Source organism: Asterias amurensis, chromosome 15, assembly GCF_032118995.1.
Source record: "Asterias amurensis chromosome 15, ASM3211899v1".
Lineage (NCBI taxonomy): Eukaryota > Metazoa > Echinodermata > Asteroidea > Forcipulatida > Asteriidae > Asterias > Asterias amurensis.
Window position 1 is genome coordinate 15,516,465 of NC_092662.1, and position 18,631 is coordinate 15,535,095.

Genomic DNA, 18,631 nt, shown 5'->3' on the forward strand with positions numbered 1-18,631 from the left:
CGCAAACGCTTCACTTTAACAATAATTCTAATTTTGTCGAGCATAAAATATTGTCTTCGATGATGAAATCGCAATGCAACCATAATAAAAAAGCATCAAACTTAATTTAAGGTTTACTTTACTTGGAATAATGTAAGTTCTATATTTACATTTTGACATAAACATGAACGAAAATTATTGCATCACTTTGCCGAGGACGGTACTGAGCGTGCGCAATGACCGAGTTGACATGCGTCATGCACGTCTCACGCAATCACAGGGACCGTCTGCTAGCTCCGAACTTGCCCTCAAAATCTTCTATAAAAAGTGTGTTTTACAATAGAAAATCAGTCAGATCATTGACGAAATCTTGATTTTGGTGGAAGAATAGACACCCACTCTTCATCGCTTATTTTGAGGTTAATTTCATATCAAATTAACCATGGAGGAGAGTCCGGAAGTGAAGACCACGGAGTCGATTCCAGCAGCGGGCGCAGCTGGAGCTGCTGCCGGGGACGGCCAGCCAAAGACGGCAGCGCAGCTCAAGAAGGAACAAGAACGAGAGGCTAAGAAACAGGCCAAGTTGGAGAAACTTCGACTGAAGCAAGAGAAGCTGGCAAAACAGCAAGCAGATAAGCCAGCAAAAGCTGCGGTATGAAACTGATGATTATTGGTTCAAAAATCATTTAGACCTATTTAATTTTAACTTCAATTTAAATGAATAAACTGAAATCAACTTGTAAACTTTTCAACAGTATTTTTTTAGTGAGGTTTTTAAACCGGCAGTAGGGGTGGTTTGTGTATGATTTTAAAAAGATATCAGATCATCAGATCATGTAATAAGTGGTAGTTAATTAAAAACTGTTGGAATCCCAACATTATCTTTTGTCCTCAGCCATGCAAATAAAATAGTGCAAGTTTAACAATTATTTTATAAGTATATTTTAGCTACACTGACAATGCATGCTAGCTAAGTCTTTGAATATTTTCGCTTTGAAGCAGCAGCATCATCTGTCAAAATTACCTGAATTTGTTCAGATTTGGAGAACAAATTAATAAACAACATATCTTTGGTGAAAATCGGTTTATGCAACTATAAAATTAAAGAAATTGCCAAATATAATTATGAGTTTTGACATATTTGACAGAAAAGCAGAAATTGTTTTGTTAAAACCTGATCATATTTAAATTTAATGTTATCAAATTCTTCAAATCTCATCACTCTAGCTAAGCTACATTTTTGATTTTTTCTGAAAAAAAACAGGGCAAGGAGAAGAAAGAGAAAGTGGAGAAAGTGTCCGTTACGTATGATATACAAACACCAGCAGGAGAGAAGAAGGGTAAAAATCTTGTCGGATCTTAAAATCTTGGAAAACAGAATTACAGTAGCTGATTTCACCAAACTTTACGCAAATGCGTAAGTCCACTTGCCCAACGTTTATGGAGCAACTTGCACCATAAAGGTTCTGTAAGTGGACTAACGCAGTTGTGTAAAGTTCTGTGAAATCGGTGGCCTGTATGCTTCATTTTCTAAAGGGCAAGACAACACGGCATTTTTCCTCGGTAAAGGGCACCCTATGACAATGAGGAAACTGTAAAATTTGTCTGCACTGTAGCATTTCAAGGGCACCAAGACAATGACCAGGGGCATGGAGGCAATAGCCTTTGATGCCTCTTTGAAGTATCAGGCCTGCACTCTGTGTGCAAAGGAAAGTGCATTGACCCACACTAGGGAAAATAGTTTTCCTCCATTAAAACAAATCTTTGGCAGAACCCTGCCATCCTTCCCAAAGAACAATTGTAACCTATATCTGATCAGAAAACCATAGCCTAATAGTCGGTATAAAATAATCAAATCTAACCAATCACAATTTGTTGACTAAACACTAGTGATATTGTTGAATCCAAGTTGTTACTTATAGGCTTACCTGTTTTCCATCGCAGTAAGATTAATTCCAACCTCCCACTGTTGTTGATTTTTGCCTCAGTTGTTGCCACTGTTTTCCATCTGATTCTGATCTTAACTTTCCACATTCTGATTGTCTGCTTCTTCATTTGGTGTTTTCATTCTTAATTTTGCATGCTCATCAATTGTGTCCTCTTTTGGCTGGACCTAATAAGATAGGAAAAACAAGATTTTAATGATGATAACTTGGTATTTGTAGATGTGAGTGGACCCTTACCTGACGCCTACAGTCCATCATATGTTGAAGCAGCCTGGTATGCATGGTGGGAGAAATCTGGTTTCTTCAAACCGGAGTATGGTGTAAGTAACAAATAACATCAAAGTCTTATATGGCGCACGTATCTACCGAACAAGGTACTCATCATGGCGCCGAGTATATACAAACTTGCAGAATGTTGGGTAATTGCAGTGATGAATTTTGAGACCCAATTATTTAGCAACTTACAAGGGTTTACAAGATGCTACGGCGCATATAGCAGCCACAGCCAGGAACACCGGGGCGAACCCCTTCTTTTTTCAAAAAGTGCACTGGGTTACACAACACATTAGACCAACGGCTTTACGTCCCATCCCATCCGAAGCAATGGTTAAGTGTCTTGCTTAAGGACACAAGTTTTACGGCTGGGGTTAGACAATCCTATTTGTTATAAGTCGGAACCCAACTTCATAAAAGTAGAAAATACCGCTTAGCAAACATTTCTTTGCTAAGCAAAAAAATAGTAGGGCATCCGTCACAACAATGAAAACTAAATGGAATTTTGGACGGTTATCGAGTTCTGCTTAGCAAGATTGTTCTGTGCTGAGCAAGTTTTTGTGCTTACACGCTTAATGAAACTGGGCCCAGATAATCTTCAGGCAGCCTGCTCAGACCGTTGCAAGATCCCAATTATTTGAGTAATCAAAGAACTGTTGATACAAAAAAAGACGGTTAATTCATCCAAATCTCTTGATTTTTTATTAAATTATTGAAATCTCTTTAATCTTATTTGATTCAGAGGAAGAGTGTGAAGGAGCCGAACCCGAAAGGTGTGTTCATGATTTGTATTCCACCACCCAACGTTACCGGCAGCCTGCACGTTGGTCATGCATTAACTAATGCCGTTGAGGACACCCTAACTAGGTGGTAAGTATTTATTTCTGGATTCTCTCCATGCACTAGTTATGTATATAGCGCATCAGACCAATACGCGCTTAGCGTATTGAATTGATCTGCGCAGATTGCTTGCCATTTTATGTGGCCTAACATTGACACCAACAAAATGTGTACCCATGATTGTGTTTGTGCTGTCCAAAAACAAGAACTTTTCAAATGTTTTTGATAATTCTTTTTAGGCATCGTATGCGTGGAGAGACTACACTATGGAATCCAGGGTGTGACCATGCCGGCATCGCCACACAGGTCGTAGTTGAGAAGAAACTATGGAGAGAGAAGAAACTATCCAGACACGATTTGGGAAGAGAGAAGTTTGTTGAGGAGATCTGGAAATGGAAGAATGAGTAAGGAGTAACCTCTGCAAGATTCATAAACATTCATACTTTTAGACAATTATAAGATTTTTTTATATTAATTTCCAAAAAGAGGAACTAGGCAAGAAGTAAGACTAAGACAACAAGCCTGAAATGACACGGAGACCATGGCCCAGTTGCCCTGCTCTTGGCCTTGGTGCCCCTTCAAAAGTTTCAAGAAAGAACACAATGACCACTGAGGCCATGGCCCTGTTGCCCTGCCATGTTGCCCCCTCAAAAGTTTTAAGAATTAAGACAACCAGCCTGAAAACACACACAGACCACTGAAGCCATTTACTCTGCTGCCCTGCCGCCGTTGCCCTTCCTTGGTGCCCCTTCAAAAACTTCCCATTGACTGCAAGATTTTCCAAAGGAAGTGCCCTTTGCAAAACGAAAATGGCCCTGGGGCCGATCTCACAAAGATCTAAGATTGATCGTAACTGCTATGAAAATGGTGGTGTCACAATACAAACTACTATGGTGATACTGAAAAATTGTTTTGCGATGAATTTTATTGCTTTGTGAAAGCGGCCCCTGCCCTTTCAACATGTTCAAAGATGAAATTCCATGCCTGAAAACCACTTCCCTTTGATGGTTTGGAAAGTTATTTCAGTAATGATCTGATTATCCAACTAGGAAAGGAGACAGAATCTACAACCAGCTTCGTCTAATGGGCTCGTCTGTGGACTGGGACCGAGCATGTTTTACCATGGACCCCAAGCTGGTTAAGGCTGTACAGGAGGCCTTTGTCCGAATGCACGACGATGGAACTATATACCGTAGCAATCGTCTGGTTAACTGGTCCTGCACACTGAAGAGTGCTATTTCGGACATTGAGGTTAGTTAAGCTGTCATTGATGTCGGACATTCATTCTTGCGATGTTCTGTTCTTAACGAGAATTCAAATGTTTGGGATAAGTGGTAACTGCAATTTGGCTTTAAGATAAGAAGTTTGAAATGGCCTAGATTTGATTTCATCCACCTACTGAAACACAAATGTTAGCACAAAAGCACAAAACAAAACAATGAGCAATGAAAAGGTTACCAGCAAAAATACTGTGTCATGTACGTACCATTTACAACTGGTTTCCTGCATACTTTTGCTAAGCAGGAAATTATTAAGCAACTTATTAAACAATTCTGCTGGTAAACTAATTCTGGTTAGCATAATTTTGTGCTTTAGCAGGTCTATTAATGGGCCCTCGTCAAACCTTATTAATTTTATTTTGAAAGCAGTGTTTTTTCTTCAAAACACACCAACTAATTCTGACAATTTCTGTTATAAATATGCTTTGACATGACAGGTAGAGAAGCGAGAGTTGCCAGGCCGAGCCTTGCTGTTTGTACCGGGCTATGAAGAGAAGGTTGAGTTTGGAGTACTTGTCTACTTCGCCTACAAAGTAGAAGGATCTGGTAAGCCAACACTAAAAACAAATGTACAGACTTTCTAATAAGAGAGGCCAGTCTGCCTGACTTACCTAAAAGAATGGTTTTTAATATTCCTCACAGGTTTACATACAGTGTACTGTATTATGGGTGTGTTTGATTAGTTTCCTTTGGTCGACCCCAAGTGCTCACTCGGGTGAGCCCCTGACAAGAGCTAATCAAACGATCACTCATGCTCTCGTGGTGCATCATGCACCTCGGGCCAGCCCCAAGTGACCCGTTCTACAAGCAGGGCACATGGGGCTGACCCGGTTGAGCCCCTGGAATGACGTCAAAGTTATTTGAATGAACGACTTTGGGAAGCTAATCGAACGCACCAGTAGTATTCAAAGCAAGGTTATTTAAGCGAATATTCTTTGTGTTTGGTCACAGATGATGAGATCACCGTTGCAACAACTCGTATTGAGACGATGCTAGGAGACACAGCCGTCGCCGTTCATCCGAACGATGAACGCTTCAAGCACATGCACGGCAAGCGTGTCATCCATCCATTCCGCAATTGCTCTCTGCCCATTGTCTGCGATGAATTCGTCGAGCAGGAATTCGGAACTGGTGAGTTGAACTTTGTAAAACCACTTAACTTTTTGCCGGATTTCTGGCGTTCTGATAAAGGTAGCGTCAGATATTTGAAGTAACCTATCTCTGTGAAATTATTTATATATGCAAAACCACTGATTTAACTACTAGTTATTTTGCTTCAAGGAGAGTAAATGGTAAACTAATCAGTTTACCCCAAATTGTGGCATGTCATTTACTTTTAGAAGCCTATAGATAAAGAGCTATATGTCTAGTTATTATTCTCCTTCTTCTTCTTCCTATCCCCCTAGGTGCTGTGAAGATTACCCCAGCCCATGACCCCAACGATTACGATGTCGGAAAACGTCACAACCTGGAATTCATTACAATGATTACTGATGATGGGAACATCACTGATATCTGTGAGCAGTTCAAGGTAAAAGATTGTCAGGGTTTTTATGGGGCTAGCGCTTTGTTCAGAACCCCCATGGGTAGGTTTAAGTTGACACTTTGGGTAGGTTTAAGTTGACACTTTGATATACCTGAGGGAGCATCTGCCCGGAGTGTCAAGGGTATTGGGTTCAAATCTTAAAGGAACACGTTGAACACACATTGTTTTCCTTTTCCTTTGCGAACTTACACGGTCGGCCATTTATGGGAGTCAAAAATTTGACTCCAATAAATGGCTGACCGTGTTAGTCGACGAGGTAAAAGGAAAACCGTGCAATTTCGAGGCATGTTTGTGTGGATCATTGTATTCTACTTGTACAACATCTTTCTTACCATATGCATTTTATAACAAACGGTTACAAAGGCTTTTCAAAGGCCAACTCGACCGATCCAAGGCAACGTGTTCCTTTAATGAGTACCATTTGATTTTTCTCTCATCCCATGTTTGGTTATCTCAGTTATATGGTGATCAGGCATCAAACCCAATCAAATATTGTGTTTGTTACTTTGATAACAAAAAACCTTTATTTGAATCACCAATTAAAAGCTGACCTGAGATTGCCTATGACAAACTGGGATATGAACTCACTGGTTAGTAAAGGAGCAGTTTTAAACACAATCTTTCTTACCTGATCAAAAGTTCATGAAATGTAAACAGGTGGTTTTGGGCACCACTGTCATTTACTGACACAAATATCTACAACAATTTTACAGTTTCTTGTGTATAATGCATCTTCTTATTTGTTGTGCTATCAGGGGATGAAGCGATTTGAAGCTCGTAAGGCTGTGTTAGCCGCTCTGAAGGAGAAGGGTCTCTACAAAGAAACAAAAGAGAACCCTATGGTTGTTCCTATCTGTAGGTGAGTCAAATTCCTGAGATGTATCTAGCTATGTATCAATTTATGAAGGTCCTGCGGCGTACTCAGCAGCCACTGCCAGCAACACTGGGGCAAAACCTGTTCTCTTAAAGGAACACGTTGCCTTGAATCGGCTGAGTTGGTCTATAAAAAGCGTTTGAAACCGTTTGTTATGGAATGCATGGTTAGAAAGATGTTTTAAAAATAGAATATATTGATCCACACAAGTATCACTCAAAATTGCACGGTTTTCTATTTACGTCGCGAACTAATACGATCTGCCATTTATGGGAGTCAAAAATTTGACTCCCATAAATGGCCGACGGTGTTAGTCGATGAGGTAAAAAGAAAATCACGCAATTTCGAGGCATATTTGTGTAGATCATTGTATTCTACTTTTACAACATCTTTCTACCCATATGCATTTTATAACAAATGGTTACAGGATGCTTTTCAAGGACCAACTCAACCGATCCAAGGTTACGTGTTCCTTTAACAATAAGCTTAAATGTGTTCTTTTACATGCATTTACACAACTCAGTGGAGGTCCAGTCTGAAGGATGCGGCAATAATGGTTTGTGGCTTGCTTTAGGACACAAGTGCCAAGGCCAGGGGTTGATTTCACAAAGAGTTAGGACTAGTCTTATCTCGAGTTAGGACCATATACTCAACCTAACTTAAAACTATCCATGCAATTTGTATATCTCATAGGACTAGTCCTAAGTTAGGACTAGTCCTAACTCTTTGTGAAATCGACCCCTGGATGCAAACCCACACTCTGCTGATCTTTAACAGATGTTGTGTCCGGTGTTTGAACGGCTCTGCCACGACTCATTTATTTGCACGGGATGCTGAGGCCAAGACTAATGTAATGAATGTTCATTCGTACTAAAGGGTACAATAGGAACCTCCTCACCGATATGACATAATGGCAATTTGTATGGTCTCCATTCCAGCCGCTCCAAAGATATTGTTGAGCCTCTGCTTAAGCCACAGTGGTATGTGGACTGCACAGACATGGCCGCAAAGGCTATCAAGGCTGTAGAGGAAGGCCAGCTCAAGATTGTACCAGACATGCACATCAAGACATGGAACAACTGGCTGACGAACATCAGGTCAGTGTGTGGTTCAAAATTTGTATTTTATTTATTCATGACGTACCAGGGCCCAATTTCATAGAGCTGCTAAGCACAAAAATTTGCTTAGCATGAAATTTCCATGCGAGCAAACAACAACTTAATACCAGTAACAAGCAATATGCAACAAATGGAAATTTGGTTGGCAATCCTGTTTTTATCAAGGAAGAATTTCGTGCTAAGCAAATTTTTGTGCTTAGCAGCTCTATGAAATTGGGCCCTGAAAGCACAATTAGTGCCATTAACAGAATGGGTTTGAGAAGAAATGTTTAGTTTTAGATGTGGGAGGAAAACCCCAAATGAGGAAAACCCACGCAATCAGGTAGGGGCTGAAAACCCAATCCACATGCGAGGCTCCGGTCTGAGGTAAGATTCAAACCAGGGTCCACTGGTAGTTTCCCTCTAGTAAGGGGCACTAGTAGGAGAAAAACGTAATTTTGTATTGAGACCTTGCAAAGGGCACCTCAGCAAAAGCACAGGGCACCACAGCAATTGTTGTGCGTGCCATGGATTAATTTGAGGCCTTAACCTTTTTAAAGTAATCGCACAACATCGGTAAACAGTATTGTCCAAAGGCCCCCACTTTGTGTATCACAACTTATATATAAAATAACAAACCTGTGGAAATTTAGGTACAATCGGTCTTCGGAGTCGGGAGAAAATAACGGGAAAACCCACCCTTGTTTCCGCACGTTTCACCGTGTCATCACATGTGTTTTAAATAAATCTGTTATTCTCGATATCGAGAATTGATGAGAATTGATAATTGTGTTAATGTTTTCTCAAAAAGTAAAGCATTTCATGGAATAATATTTCAAGGGAAGTCTTCATACTTCTGTAAACCCTGTAAGTTATTTGTAATTTTTTTGTTCTGTTCAGAAAATGTCCAATGGCTTTAAATAACAAAAATAGTGGCTTCTTATATAGTGCTCAAATCCATCACTCACTGCTCTCATGGTGCTCCAACATTACCCCTAGTTACTGTAAAAGTATCAATTCAAATTAAGAAAGCCCAAACTGTTGTTTATGTTATTGTTATTGTTTGTTTTTTTTTATCTAGGCAATGGTGCATCTCTCGTCAGCTTTGGTGGGGCCACCGTATCCCGTGTTATTTTATCACTGTCAGCGATGATAAGGTCCCCGCTGGTGATGTAAGTCACAATGTGATTCGTTTTAATTCAGCAAATAGTGCTGTCATTTTTGCTTTTTCAGACTACTAGACTACTATCATTAGGCGATCTAACTGTCTGTTTACCTCCTGATCTTTCAATGAATTCTTGAACTTTCTTGAGATGATTGAAGTAAAGGGTTTGTTTAAAAAAAAGGGGGGGAGGGGACAAGCGGGGATGCTACATTTGTGTAAAGTAGGATTTGAAACTTTGTATGGTGGAAATACGAGATAGTGTTAGGTTTGCGGTAAAGCCATGTAATGATAATATCTAAATAAGTTGGGGTGGTTCTGAAAGGAACCATTGGTTTTAACTCGACGCTTCAATCAGTATGCTCTGATCGTCTTCAGAAGAGCATACTGATCGTAACGTCGAGTTGAAACCAACTGTTCTTTTCAGAACCACCCAAACTCTTTTAGCATTATTAGAGATTACCATAACATTGTGTTACCTCAAACCTTTACATTTGTGTATTTCTTACATATGTGTACATTATAATTTTATGTTTCTATTCTGACAGAACGTGGACAATAATTACTGGGTTAGTGCCAGAACAGAAGCCTTGGCTTTGGAAAAAGCTGCAAAACGATTCAACGTTCCAGCTGAGAAAATCTCACTCAAACAAGGTACCAATATAAACCACAAGGGAAACTGACTGGGTAAATTTGTAAATGATTTTTTTGGGTTGAGTAAAGAATTGACTAGAGTGGGATTCGAACCAACGACCTAAATTGACCTCAAACAAGGTACGGTACAGACTATATGATTTGGGTGTCAAAGCCAACATTGATCCAATATATACAAAATATCAGAAGAATATTTGTATCTCTGATATTTGCCTCATATTAACTTATTCATCATTATCCCTGTCCACCAAAACAATTTCGCAGACATTCTATTGACAGTATGTAGCGCTTCAGAAAAAGCTTAAATCATGAAAATTGGTCTTCAGTCCTGAGCCCAGAATTTCATGACCACTTTTTAACCTTTTGCACAACATTTATATTCCTCTTGACAAACACTCTCCAACAAAAAAAACTCAACAAAGATCGCAATAGATTTCCCTCAATCTTCTTAAATCCATCAATCATAAACACAAGCTTTATCGTAAACCAAAAACTTAAGATGACAATTCGGTAACATGTATTTCTTTTCACTTTCTTTCTAACAGATGAAGACGTACTTGACACATGGTTCTCATCAGCACTTTTCCCATTCTCCATCTTTGGATGGCCTGACAAGGTAAACTCTTCTCCCAATTTTTTTTAAATTGTTAAGAAGACATAGCCAATACAAAGAGAAAAAACAACTTCTAATTGATATGTTGACTTTTGTACTCTGATTGACCTTTGACCTTTACAGACTGAAGACCTTGAAGTCTTCTATCCTGGTACCCTTCTAGAGACTGGTCACGACATCCTCTTCTTCTGGGTAGCTCGCATGGTGATGTTTGGAATCAAGCTGACAGACAAGCTACCATTCAAGGAGGTGTACCTCCATGCTATGGTCAGAGACGCTCACGGACGGAAAATGAGTAAATCACTCGGGAACGTCATCGATCCGATTGATGTTATCACTGGTATCACACTAGAGGTAAGATTCTAAACTAACGATGACTAGATCAAGCTAGTTGAAAGTTGAGACCAATTAAGAACTCACACATATTAGCAATCATAACAGCATATGGCTGAGCGGTTAAGAGCACCAGATTCAAGCTCTGGTGTTTGATCAGCAGAGTGTGGGTTTGAATCCCGGTCAGGACACTTGCTACGCAAAATTGGGTAGGTAGTGCTCTCTGGTCTACCGGCTAGGCTTCAGAGTGATGATACCCAAGCCTACATCCGTATGGACTGTAAAAGGGGTAACCCTATTTCAGCCCTAGGAGTTGGTGGCAACGGCCTCTGTAAAAAAATAGTTGTAGCCCACACCTTGAAGTGGCCTTCCGGCCTTGTGTGTCTGGGGACTTTCAATAAAAAAATAAAAAAATAAAATAAAAAAAATAACCCTGAACTCTCCAACTACAGTTCTCCTTTCAGATTAAATTTCTTTTTAAGAACGATATTGCACAATGCGGTATTTTATTCGAGTAAAAACATAAGACCATCAGGTTTGTCTCCCACTAAAATCACAGTCAACTTTGAGCCCTGATTATGCTAAAGCAAATTTATATTTGTTGTATTGTTTGTTAAAGAATCTTCACAAGTTACTTGACAATAGTAACCTTGATCCGAGAGAGATTACCAGAGCCAAGAACGGCCAGTCAGTGGACTACCCCAATGGTATACCAGAGTGTGGAACAGACGCATTGAGGTTTGCTCTGTGTGCATACACAGCACAGGGTAAGCAAAGTTCACTGATCAGAAATAAAGTTAGTCATCTGGGTCCAATGTCATAGAGCTGCTTTTAAAGCACAAAAAGCCACTAAGCACGACAAAGTCATGCTTACCAGAATTACCAGCCTAAATAACATTTCACTTGTACAATTTGTGACTGGCACTCTGCTCTTTCCTAAGAAATTGTTAAGCAACATCTTCTGCTCGGGCCTTGTTGTTTGTTGCCACAAATGGCAATCGGGCTAGGGTAGTGGTATCTGTCCTCGCCTTCCACCTAATAGGACCTTGGTTCAAATCCTGCATGGGCTCTACAGTATGTGGATTTGGTTATATTCCCTACCTGATTGTGTGGATTTCCCAGGAAATAATTCTCTGGGGTTTTCCTCCAACATCTAAAACTGAACCTAGTCTAGTTATTAAGTTTGCTTTTCTGAGAATCCTTGGCTTCGCAACAAGAATTATTATGAGGTGAGGTTTTAACTAGTGTTGGTTCTGAAAAGAACAGGGCCCAATTTCATAGAGCTGCTAAGCACAAAAATTTGCTTAGCATGAAATTTCTGCCTCGATAAAAACAGGATTTCCAACCATATTCCCACATGATTTTCAGTATGAGCAAACAACAGCTGAATACCAAATACGCAACAAATGGAAATTTGGTTGGTAATCCTGTTTTTATCAAGGAAGAATTTTCACGCTAAGCAAGTTTTTGTGCTTAGCAGCTCTATGAAATTGGGCCCTGGTGGTTGACATCTCAATAATTTGATCAGTATGCCCTGATCGTCTTTAGGAATGACAGAATTCATATTAAATACCAAAAGCCAAAAATCTTGAGCAATGGCACTTTGTTTCCTCTTGTTGCAGGTCGTGACATCAACCTTGATGTTCTACGTATTCAAGGCTATCGATTCTTCTGTAATAAACTCTGGAATGCCACAAAGTTTGCTCTCAAGGCTCTCGGGGATGACTTCAAGCCAGTCCCGGAGTTCAAGGTGAGTGGAAGTGTCTCTAGAAGGGTGCAAAGGTAAAAGTCTTGCAAGCAAAGGTTCAATCATTTGAAGCGTTAAGGTCATGATCTCATGGAATCAAAAAAGAACCTTTCAAGTAAGCCTTTCTTTTTTTCTGAGTTTCATTCTCTCGTATCGCTTGGTCCAAAAGGGTATCAACATGGTGTTTTAACGGCATAAAAGCATAGATTATGCTCTTTTCAAATGTATCAATGTACAAACGACTGATCACACTACATTTAAGAATCGGAACAGTGAGTGTTGCTTAACGTTCCTATCTTTGTGTTTTGATCTGCAGTCAAATGGTTCGGAGAGTCACATAGACAGGTGGATTCTGAGTAAGCTAGCCAGCGCTGTGAAGGTCTGTGAGGATGGGTGGCCAGTCTATGACTTCCCTGGTATTACGACAGCTATCCACTCCTTCTGGCTGTATGACCTTTGTGACGTCTACTTAGTAAGTACCAACATTAATATCCGTCACAACACTTATTGGGCACTTAATACGGTCGTTTCTAAGGGCACATTCAGTATTTTCCTGCAAGAAGGTATGTGGGACTATGTTTGAATTATGAGATCTACTCCTTTAACACGGCATCATGTAGGTTTACAAGGTTTACAACTCTTTGTGAAATCGACCCCTGGTGTCACCGAATGGGACTCAAACCTACACTCTGCTGATCAGAAACACCAGAGTATGAGTCCCGTGCTCTTAACCACTAGGCCACGACACGACAGTTTTTTGTCCACACCTCAGCTAGGCATTCAAGTTGTAAAAATTCATCATCCCACTCTCTCTTCAGGAATCCATCAAAGCCTCTACTGCGAGGATCTGACTCCACTGTGGTTGATATTGATTGGTCAGACAGTAGGAGGGTTGACTATTCAATGGTCAGACAGTAGGAGGGTTGACTATTAAATGGTCAGACAGTTGGAGGTTTGACTATTGAATGGTCAGACAGTAGGAGGGTTGACTATTAAATGAGGGTTAACAACATTCCTTATTCCCTTCTCTCTTCAGGAATCAATCAAGCCTCTTCTTAGAGGATCTGACTCGCCAGCTCTTGCCAACACTCGTCAGGTTCTCTACACCTGTCTGGATGTAGGTCTGCGTCTCATCTCACCCATCATGCCGTACCTTAGCGAGGAACTCTACCAGAGATTACCGCGAAGGACAGAGAATGAACCTCCGAGTATATGTGTCACTCCATACCCAGAAACAGCTCAGGTAGGACCCCCCCCCCCTACACAGATTAGGAAAATGGTGCACAATGATAAAAGTTTCAAGTCACAGACGGGTCCTTGAGGAACACCAGGCAGTTCAAGACTGCAACCAAACCAATGACAGCAATAAAACAAACTATCGTTTGTTGATAAGAGTAATATACGAGTTGCAACGTCTATTTATAACACTTCAATTGGTTGTTTTCAGAATCCGTTCTACAACGAGCAGCTAGAGGCCGAGGTCACATTGGTTCAGGACATCGTGGGTAAAGCACGATCAATGAGATCAGACTACAATCTCACCAAGCAGAAGATTGATAGTAAGTCTACCGTGTAGCTTTTTTTTTCAAATGAAACCAAGTTTCTCAGCATTTAGAGGTATTATACAGGATTTATAGAGCTGGGGGAGGGGGCATTATATCACTCAAGTCATGAAATACTTTTGACTTTTGGATGAACAAATGCAACACAATTAGCAAGATACATTTGTTTATTGAGAAAGACTTGGACACTAAAAGCTGGGTATATCAGGTTAAAAATGCTACAGAAAAGCAGGCACTGAAAGAGTTAATAAATAGCTTTCTTATTCTTATTTTTTAGCTTACTTGAGATGCACTGACCAAGCTGTGGCAGATACTCTCAGCCAATACCAAGATCTGATCATCACACTATCATCGGCATCAGCCGTGCACTGCCTCGTTGGAACAGCGCCCCCTAGTGGCTGCGCCATGGCAACCGTATCGGACAAATGTGAAGTGCATCTGCTACTCAAGGTTTGTAAATCAACCAATCAACACAAAGAAACGACTTTTGCTTATCATTAATTAAAGGGGCATGAAGATTTTGTACATGAAAGCAGATGGAATTCATTTCTGAGGAGATAACGATCAAAGAAATATTGATGAAGAAAAATTCAGAGCTACCCACCAGGCTAGGTCGGTGGTCTAGTGGCGAGACATCTGCTCTAGCAATGCAAATGATATAGGTTTCAATCCCACCCGAGTGATTTGCCTGTGGATTTTTGTTCACAGAACTCGGGCAAAGTACCGAGTGTTTTTATACACATTGGTGTAAGGGTAGAAACAAAATGTAAGAAATATTTTTTTATTTCACAGGGGTTGATCGATTCAGAGAAGGAGATTGTCAAACTAACTCAACGAATTGAGAAGTTAGAAGTGCAGCGGAATAAACTCCAGCAGGCCATGGCTGTTGCTGACTACGCTACAAAAGTGCCACAAACTGTGCAAGATAGTAATAAAGAAAAGGTACAAACAGGGGTTGTCATTAACACAGTATCGCAAGAGTGTTTCATTGTGAGCATTCCTCGCTCCTAACAAAATCCAACACCATAAACTCAACACCCAAACTGTTGGACTTGCTGAATCCTAACTCCAGTCAGTGTTATGTACATGTTGTAGCCGAGCCTTCAACTCAACACCCAGACTCGCTGAACCCTAACTCCTGTGAGTGATTATTAACTAGGGTCCTGTTTCACTCCAACAAAACAAAAAACTCCACACTCCAAACTCAACACCCAAACTATTGGACTCGCTGAACCCTAACTCCTGTGAGTGATTGACTAGGGTACTGTTTCACTCCAACAAAATCCAACAAAAATTGATAACTCAACACCCAAACTGTTGGACTCCGATTATGGTGGTGTGCCTGGTCCCATATAAAGCATGGTCAGTTTACTGTACTAGTGCAGCTAGCTGACCAACAGAATCAAGAAACATATTGCTGGATTTTGAAGGACAATTTTTCCAAAATAATGCCTTGAAAATTTCATCCTTTGTTACAGATGGTCCAATCAGAAAATGAAGTAAAGAAACTCCAAGATGCGATGGCTATGTTCCGCTTGGTCGGCCAGGAGAATTGACCTTTGAACTGTGAAAGGTCATAGTTCAAATAAGTGTGCAACAAGATGTATTACAGAAGGCAAGGACTCAAGGGCTATTATATACACTTTATAAATAATTGCTCTTAATAAGCTAAGAACAAAAATAAAATTCCTACATATAATGAGTTGGAGATTTATGAATGTTTTCAAAGTATTAGGCTGGGTATTCATTTGGTAATGATCTCAAACTGTCTAGTGTGTAATTTCTATCTGTTATAAAGATGGTATGTCAGTAGGCATCCTCTGAAATGATTTTGTCTGAAACGCCCCCGCTAAAAAGAATTCATGAAAAATATTTTAATCATCAATGGAAGTGCCCTTTTCCTCTTACAGATGAAATTCAAGGCCTGGCTGTAAACACAAACAAGGAAAGACTATAATTTGAATATGCATACTTCAATGTAAATGAGGGCCAAAGTTTTGGACCTTTTTGTCAGCATTGAATCTCAATCCTGTTTTACATTCAATTTTGTGCCTTTTACTACAGCCACTTCATTTTGATACTTTATTTATTCCTCGATCAAAATACTTTATAAGAATGTTGTGGATGTTTTCACATAAAACCATGTCACTTGCTTCACTTAGCGTGGTTTCGCTGTACTGATGGGTAAAACATGCCTGGAATATGTCACAATGGTGGTGTGCCTCTTCAATATTACTCAAAGGGGGAAAGTCAAAAATTTGTCCCCGTATTGCTTAAAGGCAGTGGACACTATTGGTAGTTACGCAAAATAATTATTGGCATAAAACCTTTCTTGGCGACGAGTAATGGGGAGAGGTTGATGGTATAAAACATTGTGAGAAACGGCTCCCTCTGAAGTGCCATAGTTTTCGAGAAAGAAGTAATTTTCCATGAATTTGATTTCGAGACCTCAGATTTAGAATTTGAGGTCTCGTAATCATTCATGTGACAAGGGTTATTTTTCTTTCATTATTATCTCGCAACTTTGATGACTGATTGAGCTAAAATTTTCACAGGTTTGTTATTTTATGCATATGTTGAGATACACCAACTGTGAACGCTAGTCTTTGACAGTTACCAGTAGTGTCTACTGCCTTTAATCATTAATAGAAGAATAAATTATTACAGCATATATTTGAGCAGAAGTTTTTGTGCGGATATGAATCATTTTAAACAGAAGACTTTTAAGTCTGAATTTCTTCAACAGATGCCCTAGGTCTGGAATTTCTTGGAGGTCATGGTCTTTGTTGGTCTTAGCCTTCGTGCCCCTTCAAAAGTTTCCCGCAAAAATATGTTTTAATGGAAGTGACCAATGCAAAATGAAAATGACCTTGCCCCCTCATAGATGAAATACCAGGCTGGATATGCCCCCTCCCCCCCCCCCCCCCCCCAAAAAAGAAGAAAATAAATTGCACAAAGTTACTTTCATTATTTTTGCTGGGTTAGGGGAGTACCTATTTTTTTTTTTTGGTAATCTAGTGTATTTCTAAATCTTGCTTTTATTTGGAGGTAATATTTTTAGTTTATTTATTCAAAGCGCCTTCTTTAATGGAGTAAACTTCTTACCAATATCACATGCCTTTATTGTGTTGTGATATCTTTGGTATAAATCTAAAATACTGATTATGACAGAGTTGTACCACAAAATATGTCAGCTTTAACTTAAAGTTACTGAGGTTATTTACCAAATATGACAGTGGATTTTGATTGATATGGGGCTGTCCTCTTTCAAGATTGCTTTATTATTTAGATTTAATTTTCAGATCAGATGAACTACAAGAATTTATGTTAAGCTGTTTTAATAGTGAGGGTTGGTAAATAAATGCGCATTTTTTGTAAATGTAATGAGTGTACTATTCTGAAGTATCACACATCTGGTATGCAAACTTTTCGGATCAAGGGAGGTTCACTACTCAACTCAATTTAATTCAAAAAACTTTATTCATCCTCAACAGGCAATTACATCAGTTGGCCAGCTCCATAAACAAACAATAGTTAGGGCTAGAAATTGGCAATTATACACTTTGAAGATTTTGACTAAAAAGTTGATGCACCATTGTGTGCGCTGCCACTTTGTGTAGATCTTCTAGATACACCATTTGTAATCTGAACTAATTGAGGATGTTCATGTTTTTACTCAAGGATGATGAATCCTTTAAAATGTAACTTAATCAATTTCTTGACTCGGGGGTTGTTCTACTTAAATGCAATTCTTAAGATATGTCTTTAAGCAAGTATATGGAATGTAGATGTTATAATTAAAATACATATTCAAATTTGAAACCATCAGTGAAATAAATTACTTTGCAATGTAACTTCAAATGAAACGTTTGTTTGAGAGTATTTTTCATTAAAATGAGATGGGTAAGGTACGATTATTGAAAACTATTTTGTACTGGGGTGGGGAAATAAAGTTTGAAGTGGCAGCAATGCTGTCATTTTTAGAAGTTGATTTTTAAAAAATGTAAATGTCTTTTTGTTTGTTTTTTTGGCCTGGGATAATAGTTGTTCCATTCTCTTCAGTGGGTACGATTAATTATTAAAATTGCTGATCACCAAGTTGGCCCCAACCACAGTTTAATTCCCAAGTTAGTATGTTTTTATCCTGAATATCTGACGTCACACTTCGAGGCTCTGGCTGTTACGCCAGAGAATCCCCATCCATAATCACCTTTCACCAAGATTCATTTCACACGTATGGACACACGCCGCCAAACCCTACATACATGACAACATTACATGCAAGTACATGTACATGTACATCATAATATGTTCATCATAATACACAGTGCACACGTCACTTTAACTTAGCAGACGACCGAAAGTAAGGTTTCCACATCTGTGTTTTGATTGGTCCGAGGCGATGTTGGCAGCTGCACCCAAATCACCTTGGACCAATCAAAACACTGCACGTTTATTCAATGAAATCATGCTGTTTTGTAGGCCTTACGAGCAAGGCGACATGTACTCTCTTTGCTAATATTATGGTCATATAAACCTCGCCCAAAGAGGAGGGCAGCTGTTTGTGTCATGCTAATTGCGTATAACATACGATGATTTGGTACAAAACTAGCTAAAGTACAATCCGCTTAATCTATATTATAAAAAGGCAAAATAGAAATAATGTTAAAACTTGTGAACTGTATTTACAAAGGAACTCGGTTATAAAGGAATGTTGTGTGTAGA

General features: G+C 39.5%; 1 protein-coding gene across 1 annotated transcript; it reads left to right on the forward strand.

Annotated features, from left to right (window-relative positions):
• The first annotated feature begins 244 nt into the window (after positions 1-244).
• LOC139948495 (valine--tRNA ligase-like) lies at positions 245-16,828 on the forward strand. Its single transcript, XM_071946654.1, has 23 exons — positions 245-631; positions 1,244-1,319; positions 2,145-2,245; positions 2,941-3,068; positions 3,278-3,442; positions 4,088-4,289; positions 4,756-4,864; positions 5,270-5,449; positions 5,725-5,849; positions 6,620-6,723; positions 7,677-7,835; positions 8,917-9,007; positions 9,546-9,651; positions 10,197-10,267; positions 10,388-10,618; positions 11,217-11,364; positions 12,220-12,347; positions 12,661-12,816; positions 13,381-13,587; positions 13,792-13,903; positions 14,184-14,356; positions 14,699-14,848; positions 15,385-16,828. Exons 1-23 carry the CDS (start codon positions 422-424, stop codon positions 15,460-15,462), a joined length of 3,210 nt encoding a protein of 1,069 aa, XP_071802755.1. The 5' UTR covers positions 245-421; the 3' UTR covers positions 15,463-16,828.
• The last annotated feature ends 1,803 nt before the right edge of the window (positions 16,829-18,631 follow it).